Here is a 14,711-nt window from a genome sequence, read left to right as displayed (position 1 = left end):
TTTCCAATCATTCTTCCCATCCCTCTGGGTGAGGGGGAGTGAGCAAGTGGCTGTGTGGGGCTGGGTTGCTGGCCAGGGTTAAACCATGACACCCTGGTATCCCTCATGAAGATTTATGATGCTGTGTCTCACTGCTAACTTTGGACAAAACAGTGTCTTTGGTTCTTGAATTGTTCTTTCTCCACAAATGTGCTGTGTTGTGATGGTAGATGGCTAAACCAAGAACACAATAAAATTAAATTTTCTATTAAGATAGAACATAAAAGAACAATGGTATTTATCCATATCATACAGATTTATTCCATTCTCCCAGACATGATGTAATGGTATGTAGCTGTAACTTTTCAGTCAGCTCAGCCTGTTCCAACCTTAAGCCCTGCACAATCTACAAACTTAAAGACAAACCCAAATATGAAACTTCTGGATGGAAAAGCAGAAGTCTATGCAAAGGGTACATTTGGGAAAAAAAAAAAAAAAGTGCAGATATAAAACATAAAACATCAGGGAGTACAAGATATATGTTGAAATACAGTGCTTTCTTTTTTGTCTGCATCAAATGTTGATGTCAGTTCACTGCTACAAAGCAGACTTTATGTATGCATGGTCTGAGTTGAAGTAGAAACACAAAATAATGACAGCCACAAAGAAGGTAATATTGCTTTATATTTCTTTACTAATGCTTACAGTGTGAACACATAGCAATGCTAAAGATTAGCTGCTGCTAGAGCATCATTTGAGATCAATCATAAGACATATAAAGGAATTTTTAATCAAAAACAGAAATGGAGGGAAATAAAATGAGCTGTCTTCTTACATCCTTGTTTCCTCCAATGGTCTGTTCATGAAATCTTGGATTGCCTGGTGTAGAGGTAACCACTTATTAATTGAAGCTTTCAAAGCTGTAATCCACCTAGAATAAATGAAAGAACAACAACCATCCCTGATCAAGTGTTATTCATGTGTTTTTATATTCTGTGAAACACACCTTTCATAAATGGTGTTTGTACAGCTCTGTTCTATGTATGCTGGTAGTAAGTGGAGAGACACAGGAGATGGAGGAGTTGACTTTAAGAATAATATACCCTAAGACCAATTTCCAACATATCAAAAAGATTTTCCCTTTGTTCATTACATTAAAACCCAAATCATGTAATTACTAGGCTTTAGATGAACTCCCACTGACAGCCATGGAGTTTGGCTGGATTTTGATGTGGGAATTCACCTTCAGAATGTGATTTCATAAGCCAATTTTCTTTTTTAATTCTAATGGTCATTGTTGGAAGTAAATAATTCTTTGGAATAAGGAGGTTATACTTTCCATTATCTCTAATGAGAAGTATAATAGCTTTTCTGTTTAGTGTAATCACCCACACGTCATTGTGAAAGATACCTTATCCAGGTTTCTTTCTGAACCTCCACACACCAGCTTTGCTGTCGTTCCAGCACTGACAATAGCAGAACTGATGATCACAGTGTTATGTTATACTGCAGTTTAACTAAAGCTACAATTACAGGGACATTTGGGGGAACAAGTGAAACAGAATTAAAAGTTGTCACTAGATCTTCCCAAGCTACAGTGTTCCCACTTTCCTAAAGTCTGGCAAATAAAACTGGAAAAGAAAGTTTGGTTTACCTTTTGTTTTCATTCACATTCTCTGCACATAAGTAGAAAGTTTTAAATTCTTCAGATGGAGGTTTGAGTTCAATTACAGATCTCTTGGAGCCCAAAGACTGTTCACTCACAATATAACCCTGCAGGTAAAGGCCACCTGGACAAAATAAAATAGCATGCATCATGTGTATTGCAGATACCATTTATGAAATCACTGCCAATCTCAAGCATACCAACAATTCTTGCAAGTTGGATTTTCAGATGCCTTGTGTTGGATGTTTCAACAGAGTTGTACAGAAATTACCTGTAAAATATTTAAAAATGTGAAAGTTCAGGGTTTTTTTTTCTGAAAATTGATTTGAAAATAGTGTAAAATATGCTTCCTGTCCAGCAAATGACCAGCAGTATAGTTTCATTTACCTTTTCATTAAATAAGAAGTGGCAAAATATTTTTTCTAGCTTTTGATGTTCTTTTCCTTCCTTTAAAAACTAAACGGATATAGATTTCAACATGAAAAAAATTCTAGCGTCAGCATTGGTTTCACTTGCTGCCATCAGTAGCTGGAATGTCATGGCAGGCCACACTGGCCAGCTGTGATAGAAAGACATTAGACAGAATTTGGTCTTCAGGACCAAATTTTCATATCAGCTGGCAGGTTTTTTGATTGTCTCCCCCTTTCTCCACACCTCAACCCCCACCCACCCCGACCTCACTTGGCTGCAACAATACATATGTTCACTTTATACATGCTGATGAGCCAAAAAGACTGTGGAGCTGATTAACTGCAGCTTCCTCTTACTGTCTGCAGGGTATGTATTTTTTTGGGTCTCACATTTAGTGACAACAGCATCAAATTCATGCTATAGCATTGAGAATTATATAAGAGGGTGAGAATCTGTAGTGAAATTGGAAAAAACAATAGTTGCAATAACGAGAGAGGAAACACTACTGTATACAAGACTTCGTATGTGGTAGGAAATTTAAACACCAAAGTGACATATTTAGCAGTAGAGGCATAGGCTTGGGTGTCATGAGCATATAATACTTAATTTTTGCCTTTCTGCTAACATATTGCTTAGCTCTGGGCAAGTCTTAGCTTCAGTTTCATGTAGAGAGGAAATCAGTGGTCATTTCATATGTATAGCCTTTAGCAGATGAAAAGTGCTATGTAAATGGTATGGACTATAAAGTGTAACACCTCTTGCATGATCATGAGACAAACAGCATTAACCCTAAGATAACAGTTTTCCCTTTTGATCTGAGAGCTGGCTTGTAAGTGAAAGTACAAACAGCATTTTATTTCTGATTCTTCTGACTGCCAGCTTCCTTAGCACAGGGAGAGTGCACTCACATGTCCTGACCCATCCCCTCTCCTTGGGCCACCAGTTATTTTTAAAATACTGACTTTCACAGAGCTATGTTTGCAGGCTCTCCTCAGTGCCTGAAACTTGGATCCTCTACTTGCAATTGGTCCTGGTAGCCTCACATTGCTGCTCTCAGAGAGTAGCCAGACACTCTCTTCTGGCATGGGGAGAGCTGCTAGATGACCATGGCTACACCCTCCGGAGCATCAGCCTCTGCTGGAGTGGGGAAGTTCTGCCTGTTGATGGATGATGTGAAAACCTGTTAGTGGCAGAGAAACCAGTCTGAGTTTATGATGTCCCTCCCTGCAAGGATGCTCGCCATCATGCAGGAGCTTTCAGCACACTGCCATCAGTGGGACTGTCTCAAGCCACTGTGAAGTGCTTTGGAGGGGTGGACCTTGTCGCTGATTCTTACTCCTGAGATAATGTGCACAGATCCTGACTAGCGCCATTCCAGAAAGAAAAAATCATACTGTGTGAGGAAGAGGAAAGAAGACGGAGGGGAATGAGATAGCTGTTTTATGAAAAGAGGCTGAGTCTGGTCTTCCTTCACTTGCTTTGACAGATACAGAGTGAGTTTGCTGATAAGAAACTCTCATTAATGGTAAAAGTTCTATTTGGAAACTGCAGTGAAACATTTCTGCTTTAACAATCAAAATCCAGCAGCTGCCCCTACCTTGGGCAGGTGTAGACCGGAGAGTGGCATAAAAGTACAAACAGCCATCCTTCAGAATGCAGTAGTGCTGAATCCAGATGTCTTTGCTTCTGTCCAGCTGGTGGAGAAGCCCCAGACATTCTGGGTTTTTGATAGCCAAGGGCGGAAGTGTAGTGTTATGCAGTGTTACATCTACCCACACATGGTTCTGTAAAGCAAGCATATAATGAAAAGTTCTGGTAAGAAATTAAGGAGAACTTGCTGGTATGAAAAGACACAAGCTGTAGTCCCCTACTAGGAAATTAGCTTTTGTTGCAAAAATAATTTGAAAAGTTGTGCTGATTTTGTCTGGGATAGAGTTAATTTTCTTCACAGTAACCAGTATAGGGCTATGTTTTGGATTTGTGCTGGGAACAGTGTTGATGATACAGAGATGTTTTTGTTATTGCTGAGCAGTGTTTTACACAGTCAAGGCCTTTTCTGCCCCTCACACCACCCCAGCGGTAAGTGGTCTGGGGCTGCACAAGAAGCTGGGAGGAGACATGGCCAGGACAGCTGACCCCAACTGACCAAAGGGATATTCCATAGCATATGATATCATGCTCAGCGTATAAAGCTGGGGGAAGAAGAAGGAAGAGGGGCACATTTGGAGTTACAGTGTTTGTCTTCCCAGGTATCTGTTATCTGTATCAGATGGCTGAACACCTGCCTGCCCATGGGAAGCGGTGAATGAATTCCTTGTTTTGCTTTGCTTGCGTGCATGGCTTTTGCTTTACCTATTAAACTGTCTTTATCTCAGCCCACAAGTTTTCTCACTTTTACTCTTCTGAGTCTCTCCCCCATCCCACTGTGGGGGAGTGAGCAAGCAGCTGTGTGGGGCTTAGTTGCTGGCCAGGGTTAAACTATGATAAAAGTCAACGCTGAACTTGAAATTAGAAAAACATATTTGATGGCAAATGACCAACTTCTACTTTCTTCTTACAATAATAACTTGTCTTTTCTGCATCTATTTTGGGTTTCAGTACAAGTTTTTCTGGTAGAAACAGGATTACTTCAAAGCTGTATGAAGAAGCTTTCTTTAAAAAATTGTCTTGCTGAATGCCTGACTTCAGCAGCCTTTACTGTGTGTATTCTGCAAGACAGGGTTCACTGTCTGCTCTCCAGGTTCCAGAGAAAATGTGGTGGTGTCTGAAGTCAGAACACAGTACTCAAACTTGGAAGGAAGCACCATGACACAGAATTTTTACAGATGCTTTCCCATTCCTTTCTGGAAAGCAGAGTCTTTTTCATTACTAAAATTATCCTATTGGAACTTACAAGTGAAGAAAAAGCTCAACCCATGAAACACTTTCATTGTATAGAGTATTTGTAAGATAAGAGAATCCAAGCAGAAATCCAGGAAAAAGTACACTGTTGTTTAATAAGAACAAGTTGTCTAATGTAACATTTCTTCTTCTCTTCTATATCTGAGAGTTGTGAGGTACTCAGCTCCTCCTAGTGTTTGTTACTTGTCTACAATATATATTTCAAACCCTGCATCAACCAGTGTCATTGTCATTGTCATTCCACAGGGGATTTCTTTTGCATTTATTTATGATATTTCTTTAGTATCCTTGACAAGGCTATGACAGAAAAAAGACCTGGCACATTATACCTAGCTGTATTCTTTGTTATGAATGGGAAATCTGCTGAGACTTACTGCAGGGAAGTGCAGAGGAGGATATTTCAGTAATCCTAGATGTACTCATAAAATGGTTATCCTTGTAGATTCATTAAGACAACATTGTGTCAGTATGTTGGTCTGTTAATTCACTGTGTTGTGAGCCATATTGTAACACACTGCCTATTGCAAAGCAGTATAGCAAACAAAAAAAAAAAGGAAAATACGAGCTTTTTCTGTTCAACTGAACTGATAGTTCAGTTAAAAGAAAGGAACAGGTATAGTGTTCATTAAAAGCACAAGTTAAGCAATGAAAGCAACATTTTAAATCAAACATTTCCTCTGAAAAGGATACTGTTTGCTCAAAAACAGAACTAAAAAAGATAAAGCAGTCAAAACCAAGATGCAGTAGCACAGAAAGGAGCCAACTTATTAATGGGTGCATGCATGAGATATAACATTGGAACTTTTTATCCAACAAGTTATTTTTGTGTGTTACAGTAAAGAATTACTTTTTTGACGTGTTTCTTTTTGCATATATGTGCCTTTATCCTCCTATTTGGCTTAGGCTATTTTTTGTTTCTTTTTGCTTGGGCACACACTTTAAATTGTTTGATTTATTTTTGCGGTTTTCAAGTATGTGGATTCCTTTGTATTACTTTAAGAAACACTGCCAGGTAGAATATACTTGGAAACAAATTTGGTTTTGCACTTGCAATCTCATCTGAAAGCTGAAGCCAAAAGAAATATATGTTTTGATCAATTTTAATTTGGTGGAAGAGTTTGGTAAAAATTAAAGCAACAGTAAATACCTCCTTTCACTGTTGGAAACCCATCTGTACACCTGTGTGCCCTGAGTTGAGAGAAGGAGGAAGATAAATGTGTTTTTCTTTTTTTCCAATGCATTAATACAGGTTATAATTTGTACCTTGCAATTTTCTCATTTTTTTAATTGACGATTTTATTTCATCTGCAAAAAAAAAAAGGCAGACGTTGATACTTACTCTGCATTTGAGCTGCACATTCTTTCTGCTAAAAACCAAGCTGGTTCAGTAGCTAAAACTTTTTAATAAGTATTTCACAGATCAACAGCACATTTTTACAAAGGTGGTCTTCCTGTAGGAGGAAAGAATAAGAATTGTGGGGCCAGGGAAGGGCAGGCTAAAGTGGCTTTGCCTCCTATGTTTTCAGCCCTGGAAGTACTGAAATTAGCTTTGCAGTTCCCAGTTCAGGGCTCAGCCAGGGACTGTTCATACAAAACTGGGCTGAGCAAGGCCTGTCTGTAGCAGCTCGAGATCAGTTTGTGGCTATGTTTCTTACAGCCATAGGTGCTAGCAGAGAGCACAGCTGTATGAAAAGATAGATAAGTCACAGTTCATCTGCTAACTTATCTCTTTCTTCATCTCTGAAAATACAGGAAAGAAGAACGCAGCAGCACCCCTCCGCCTTCCTAATACTCTGTCAGAAAAAGCAGGTAGCCTGCAACCAAGGCAGACTTGCAGGGAATCCTCAAGAAGACATTGTCCTCCTCTCCCTTTACTCCAAACAGTATTACCTGTTGGTAATTACTATTTGGTAGACAAAATGTGGTTTGGGGAGTTGTCTCTCCCTTCCTCCCTTCCAACACCCTCATTTTAGGTTATGGTTCTGAACCAGCTTAAAGCTGCTGACGTTCGGAGAGGAAGCACTCTGATGTATTCCAACATATGGCTGCAGAGCTTATTTGCTGAGTCACCATAATGTTTGTATATGGCTTTTAGACTGGAGCTGATTCATGTCCCAGTAGCCCAGAACAAAACTATGAAGCTTCCATGTTGCTGTCTGCACCTGACCATGTACAAATACATCTACTGTCTCTCAGGCTTCTGCACAATCTGGTATGCACGTGCTTCTAATATAAATAAAGGATTACCTGATGGACAGGATGCACTGCTTTATCCATAGCCTCCAGCCACCTGTAATATGACAGAAAAATGAGGATAGCTTAGTTTCGTAGACCAGAATAAATGTGCTTCACTGCCTCTTTTAACTCATGCTGACATAGACAGCATTTAAAATGATGTGCAATTTTCAGGACATATTCAAGGCTTCAAGGTAGAAAAGTGGTGGATTAATTCTAAATAAACATTGCTAACTCTCAGAGGAATAAGTCTCAAAGCTTGCTGTGTAACATATTGTAATAATTTCAGGCAATACTACAGACAAGGGATTCTACATATTTTGAATTTTGTTCAACATGTCAGGCTAAATGATCACTCTTCACGTGTCTTTCTTATAACGCAGATAAGGAATTTTTGGGAAACATAAAGAATCCTGAAATTGGAAACTACAGAATAAAGCAAGCTGTTTGTTAGCAATGTTATTCTTTTTGCACTGTGAATGGTATAGAATATGGAAGTGGAAAATACTCTGATACTACAATGGTGGGTGTTATATTAAGTAGAAAGATGTTATAAAAAGATTGGTGGATGAATACCAGTTATCATCCTACTTCATAGCCTTATGTTTTTAATAATTCACAATAAAACAAAGAGGAAAATAAGATTAGCTTTCAGTACATTCTGAAATTAAAGCCTTACAAGTTTGTTACTTGTCTTTTGGGTAATTTTAGTCTCTTTGTTTTGTCATCTATAGTCTTTGGGAAATGCAAAAAGTATATTTCTAACTATTATTCAAACCCAAACTCACTGCCTTTTACCAGAACCAATATGCTTTTGTGGTGCACTTGCATTTTAAAGTACTAAAATGATAATATGACAGAATGACAGAAAAGGAAATGGAAGATAAGATTGTATTTATTGCTAGCACTGTCCTGGTTGGGTAGAAGAGAAATAATTCATGTGAAATGACTGATAAGCAACTTTACATCCACAGGAAGATTTACACTTCCATTTGATATAACAGTGGGGGAGAAGGCATGAGAATATAGGTGAAGATTTTTTTCTGGAGGTATATCAGAATTTCAGGGGGATCTTGAACAAAGAACAAACATTAAAGACTTTATGAAAAAAGAGTGTCATCAAAAAAACTGTGAAGCTGAAAAACAGGTTTTGAAACTTTTGCAAATGAAAACTAGAATCAGCATCTTCCTATAAGTAGCTGACAGATTTTTTACTTTTTTTTCCTGCTGATCAAAGCAAGTATGTAAACACCCTCCAAAAATTCTGACTCCCTCTAACCAAACTGACACTGTAAAATGAAAGATCACTTACCTCTTCATTTCTTGGTTGGAAGTTGCACAGAAGTAGAAAATCCTGTTTCCACTTTGAGGTATGCATTTAAACGCAAATGGTTTACCCAGGCTGGTGTCAACACCAATTTCCGCTCCTTCCAGCTTTGTCACTTCCAGGGGTCTGCACTTCCCTTCATCCTGCAATTAGAAAGAAAGGGTGCCAAAGTTCAGAACTAATATGAAACCGATTCCTGTGAGATGGGGATAATCTCAGGGACTATTCAAAGTTGTAGAAATTAGTGACATGCTCTTACGCTTTTGAACCATCATATGGTTTTAATGATCAGCAGCCCCAGAGAATACAGTGCAGTCACAAAAGACAAACTAGTCAAACACCCTCTAAATTTGCATCTCTGTTTATCTCTCTTAATTGTTTTTTGCTCATCAGAAGTCATACATGCATGCGGAAACCTCACTAGGTATTTGTAAATATTCCAACTTTTTAGGCTGCAGCTGAGTGAGAGTGGGAAGCATGCATCTCTTCACGAAGCAATGCTGCTTGCAGTCTGGGTTTATGCTGAAAACCTCAACTTACATGTGCAGATAGAGGGAACAAAGGTTTAAGTTCAGAAAATAGTGAGCATAGTCTGAAAGGCTGTATTTCAGTTCCTTTGCAAAGTTGCCCTAAATATCGTTATGTTCATAACCCTTCCCATTCACTTCAGACAGCTTTCAATGGTAAGCATTTCAAAACCCCTTTGCCTGTTCCTGATTGAGTTAAAGCTCTTTGAGACTGAAGGGCATTGTCAGCGTCTTTCTCTGTGGTTAGTTGCAAGAAGCCATTAAGCTTCTTAATGTAAGTAGGTAGGCGAAGCAGTTCCTCCCCCTACTTTCCCAGCTCAGCTCCCCCCAGGTACATGTCTCAACTTAAAAAAAAAAGTGCACACATCTGGATAGTGAACTCCAGCTGTGTTTTAATCAATATTCTTAGACCCTTGGCTTTGAAGAGCTGTGACTGGAGCTCTAACAATTGCATCAGATTTGGCAGCAATAAAATGGAAAACATGAGTTAATGCTGGGACATATGAGGAGCTTTACTGTCATTTGCAAAAGTCACAGATGGTAGAATCTCACAGAATAAAATCAGTTGGTTATTGGGAGTTAATTAAATGTTGTCAGTAGGAGCTGAATTGCAAATGCCCCATGTAATTTTTTTATTAGCCTGAAAATAAATATACATATTCTTCCACAAACAAAATATGCACCTGTGGGTATTAGATAGTTAAATACTTGCTTATATGCTCATTGGCACATGTAATTATCCCTTTGTTATACATGAATTTTCTGTAGGAACAAAATAACCCATAATATTGAAAAAGTGTAAATAAACATTCATGAATGTATTTCCTACATTCTGCTTTTTTCTTCTTCTTTGTTTGTTTGTTTGTTTTTATTTGCAACCCTGAAGTCAGTACAGAAGATGAAGGGAATCCTGAAAGTCATCAGTGCTATGTGACCTACTTTGCTTATAACGCCTTCAGACACAAAACTACATTGCAAAGACAGCATAACCAAAATACGTGTTTAGGACCCAAATTCCATTCCTAGTGTAAAGAATAATGAGCTCTAGGTTGATGAAGTGTTATTCAGCAGGATTCTGTCCATGGTCTGGGTTCTGCTGACTGTCTTAGCCTGAAGGTGACAGTCACTGCAGACACTGAAATGGCTGTGTGACCACGATTATTGCACATATCTATAAACTCCTTTTCTAAACACTTTCTGTGCTGTCTAGAATGAATGCAGATAGAGCTCTGTGGCATCAAGAATGATTTATGTCATCTCCATTTCAAATGAATACATCTAGGTAAGGAATAAGATGGATTTGAGACATTCAAAGAGAGACCAAATGTCCTTCATCAACTAATAGGCAGCCATGCTCCCCTAATTCTGATAAGCCAGATGTAAGGGGCGTTTCTTTTTACTCATGTGGCTTTCATGAGTAGTAATTTGAGAGCATTGCTTTGACACATATCCCTTTGCTACAAAAAGTGCCAAAGGTATATTACTGAAAAAATAATTATAAAAGTATTTCTTATGTCTCTGACTGGAGAGTAACCCACTGGCAATACTGCCACTCTGGAACGTAATATAACTATGTGATGTTGCTTGAGTTGATGATATGCATATGTATGTAAATGAACTAACTTAGATTTTAGCTACTACTGTTCCATTCTGCACTTAAGTAAAAGAGATTTTTTTGTTCTCTTAAGGTTGCTATCAGCTATTTCATGGATTCTTGGCAGTCTGTGGTATCTAATATGGATGAAGTTCTCCAGATAGACTGCAGAAAGTGAATGCTTTTTGGTAAATGTTATTCTAAAAATATTAGAAACATCTGAAGTAACCCTTTCCCTTGCTGCTAGTTTTCTTAAGATGGCCTGTGTTTTAAGGGAAATGTTTCTGGGGAAAAAAAGAAAAAAGGAAAGGAAAGGAAAGGAAAGGAAAGGAAAGGAAAGGAAAGGAAAGGAAAGGAAAGGAAAGGAAAGGAAAGGAAAGGAAAGGAAAGGAAAGGAAAGGAAAGGAAAGGAAAGGAAAGGAAAGGAAAGGAAAGGAAAGGAAAGGAAAAAGAAAAGAAAAAAGAAAAGAAAAGAAAAGAAAAGAAAAGAAAAGAAAAGAAAAGAAAAGAAAAGAAAAAAGAAAAGAAAAGAAAAGAAAAGAAAAGAAAAGAAAAGAAAAGAAAAGAAAAAAGAAAAGAAAAGAAAAGAAAAGAAAAGAAAAGAAAAAAGAAAAGGTTAAGCAATGTATAACTATGAGAGACTGAAATAAGGGAGAAATAAGAATAGAAAAGTAGGCAACTCCTTCATTTATTGTTTGAAATGGTCATTGAAGTACTGTATGTAGCCTGGGGGTGTGTCACAAATCAGCCTTATTTAATTTGGTGTAAATACTTCCAGAAAATAAATGACATTCACAGCATTTCCTGAATGAGTCACTCTGTTAAAAAAATTTTGTTTGAGCAGAGTTATATTTACTATTCTAGTTAAGCCTCTTTGTCTTTTAGAAGGGAGAAGCTGAAAAGATATATGAACTTTTCATGCTATTTGCAGTGAAAGAAATCAAAACCATCAAGAATAACTATGAAAAGAGATTAAAATTAAGCTACACAAGAGACTGCAAGTGCTAGGAAAATGGAATAAAAGTAACTTTATAGAAAACAAAGATCAAATCCTTGAAGAGATAATAGAAAAAACTAAAACACAAAGTGAAAACTGAGCATTGCTAGAATGCAGAAGTAAAAGACTGGTTAGCTCAGGAGACTGGCAGTGGGAAGCATAAGACACACCTTCAGGTCACTGGTTCAGATTGGTTTCAGGTCAGTAGTGACATGATGAAATTTCTGATTGTCTTTCATAAATGTCTTCCTGGATGTGTCCCTGTGTTCTTAAACTAGACATCTTTTAAATGAAACAAGAAAATGAACTCCTTTTTCTTTTCGCGTCTTATTTCTCATTTGCCTAACTTTATCACAGCTGATGTGGCCACAAATGTGGCCACAACCCTCCCTGGCACTCGGGCTTCCAGCATTTTCACTACCTGTTATTTTCTGGTTTTCTCTGACCAGCTTCTCCCTGAGGTTTGGTGCTGCTTGCTTAGTAGTACCTCTAAAATCTTCCCCTCCCTGTCTCCTTCCCCCATCCCCACCCCCCAATCATTGTGCTTGGTGGTAGGCTCATTGTTCAGATATTTACAAAATTATAGCTATAACCCATTTGCATTTCTTCTTTGGGCTGGGGACATTGGTGCAGAGGAGAGACTAAGGCTTTTAAATCTTTTTTCCCCTACATCTTTTTCCTTTCCCCTTGAGTAAAGGACTTGTATATATCAGCAGAGAGCTTTAGACTCCAAAACTGTTTGTATGGCATTTTCCACCAGTAGAACTGAATTAATTTAGTTTTTAATTTTGTTTTTGCTTTAAGCAATTTAAATCTGAAGTAGAGAGAGTAGAAACATACTGAAGAGCAAGACAATAGGGGAAAAAAGATGTAAAAGCTCTTCTGATTTGAAGAAACTAATTATCCTACACCCAACTGTATTGGCTATCAGACAAAAAAGTACAATCAGGTGGTCTTGGATATGATTAATCTTCACCTTCCAACTGGGTCTTTTGTTGAGGTTGAAGAATTTGCTGCAATTAATTGCACAAAAGGTAATGCACAGTTTGCAGGGCTAAGCCCCACAGGAAGAACTACTGATTGTCTTAAAACTTTGAACAACTTAAATCAGGTCAAATAATACATGTGATTATGACTCTTTGCCTGGGTCAGGGTATGCAATCTGTTAGTAGGCCAAAATTAATTTGTGTATCCTATCAGCCAGTGTTATTTCTCATTTATTAATAGAAATAATACAATGGAAGTACTGGAAACCTTGGATTCAGCAGATTCTTAAATGTAAATTGAAAATTATATCCTGCAGCCACGGGAGTCATAGAAAATGTAGAGAAGAAATCAGGTGGTATACCAGCTCTAAATAACGTGGCAGCTCCAGACTATGATGATAAAGCTCCAAGCAAGAATGAAGAACAAATAGAAACTGTATCTTTATAAGCAATGGCTCAGACCTAAATCTATTTATAGCTAAGCCTTTTATGTAAAGTGCTTAGGCTTAGCGATGAACACACAGAGGCTTGCTCAAAAGAACAAAGGACTGAATGTTTGCCATAGATTGAAATGATGTGAAGGGTCCACACATGGGAGGCAGGGGATTTCTTTCTTTATAATAATTGGACTCTGTATATACCATAGAAAAAGAATAATTTAAAGTATTATTTTCCTCTCTATACTGTCCCACTGGGAACAGTCTTAAGGGTGCACACAAGCAAACAGAAGCATGCACTGTAGTGTCTGAGTCACACAATAAATATACTTTCTGTAAAATGCCCTGTTTCCATGTAAAGAGAAGACAACTGCAGAAAGAAAAGGGAACATTAAAGTCTGCATTCAAATTTCTTCTCTGCATTTAGGAAGGGCTTTCACTTGTTCCCTGAGGTATGGGTGCAAAGTGATGTGTCTTGTTATGAATAAAGGGTAAATGGAAGACTGGTATCCAGCTGGTTATATGAGGTGTGTAAATGTTACTGTTGAATCTTATTTGGAATAAAAAGAAATAGTAAATCGTGGTACAGTTTCCAGGTGTTCTGGATAAGGCAGGAGGTGAGCATGGAATGATTTACACACACAAATATACCCTAATAGAGACAAATAAAGAATAGCAATTTTCTTTACAGAGACACTGCTAATTAAAGAATATACAATGAGGAAAGCATTCTGCTATTGAGAAAAAGTGAAGGTTATTGACCTCTTTGAATGTAAATAGCACTGTATAATTATCTGAGCAATACTTAATTACCAGTGTGCTGGCTGCATTGAACTGCAATAAACAGAGAAGGCAAGATTTGGTTGAGCTATTGAAATGGACTAGTTTCATATTGGAAACAGGAATATGACCTAACATCTGATAAATTAGGTGATATCATAATTGCCTACCAGGCTGGGGTCTAACTGCTTTTGGATGTTAAGAAATGCACATCTTTGTTCCCACTGCCCTTACCTCAGCCTTGAGCAGCTTTGCCTTAGTCACTCACACGGTGCCTGAGGGCTTCCTAGAGGCATTAAACTTTTGAGCTTAAGAAATGCAAACCATAATTACTTTTTAACCTGACATTGTTATATATAATCACAATGAAGACTGACAAAAAGCACATCCATCCCCTTTAACGCTGTCACCACCATGTTCAGTGAGAGTACTTCCCCAGAGTAGGTGTTCCAGTTTTCTCACAGCATGTTTCAGAGCATTATAGCTATGAACTGTCATGAAGGCCATTTCTCTGAGGCCTGGGTGGCACATGAAGGTTAATTCACTCCTTATTTACAGTTCCACCTCTTTCTACGTCTGAATCTCTAAATCTCTGAATGCTCTTTTCTACTGTCAGGACAGTGATATCCAACCTAACTACTGTTTCCAACTTAAGTGCTCCTAATTCCTGTTAGTTTCTTCCTTTGACTTTCCTACTTTGAGTCCGTACAGAATGCTGGCAACAGACTCATACTCTTTAGGCATTTATTCCTAATTGCTGTTGTTCCATGTCACTCCTAGTTGAGGGAATTAGAGAAAGAAATGGAATAAATGGCAAATATAACAAAAGGACTTGACAGACAGAGCTGATTTGACTAGAATACATAGGTCT

General features: G+C 38.0%; 1 protein-coding gene across 2 annotated transcripts in view; it reads right to left on the bottom strand.

Annotated features, from left to right (window-relative positions):
- Positions 1-288: 288 nt before the first annotated feature.
- The window catches only part of LOC101918407 (uncharacterized), a 50,761-nt gene continuing 36,338 nt past the window's right edge, over positions 289-14,711 (bottom strand). Inside the window, exons 9-13 of one of the 2 annotated variants that reach the window (XM_027791201.2) lie at positions 8,505-8,662; positions 7,205-7,247; positions 3,654-3,840; positions 1,634-1,769; positions 289-940 (exon numbers count right to left, since the gene is read on the bottom strand). In XM_027791201.2, coding sequence (XP_027647002.1) covers positions 811-940; positions 1,634-1,769; positions 3,654-3,840; positions 7,205-7,247; positions 8,505-8,662 — 654 coding nt within the window. In that variant the 3' untranslated portion in view covers positions 289-810. The remainder of the gene's footprint in view (positions 941-1,633; positions 1,770-3,653; positions 3,841-7,204; positions 7,248-8,504; positions 8,663-14,711) is intronic. The other variant, XM_027791202.2, reaches the window with a different exon arrangement.

Source organism: Falco peregrinus, chromosome Z (genome assembly GCF_023634155.1).
Source record: "Falco peregrinus isolate bFalPer1 chromosome Z, bFalPer1.pri, whole genome shotgun sequence".
Taxonomy (NCBI): domain Eukaryota; kingdom Metazoa; phylum Chordata; class Aves; order Falconiformes; family Falconidae; genus Falco; species Falco peregrinus.
The sequence above is the reverse complement of the archived record's forward strand: the minus strand, read 5'-3'. Positions and strand labels throughout refer to the sequence as shown.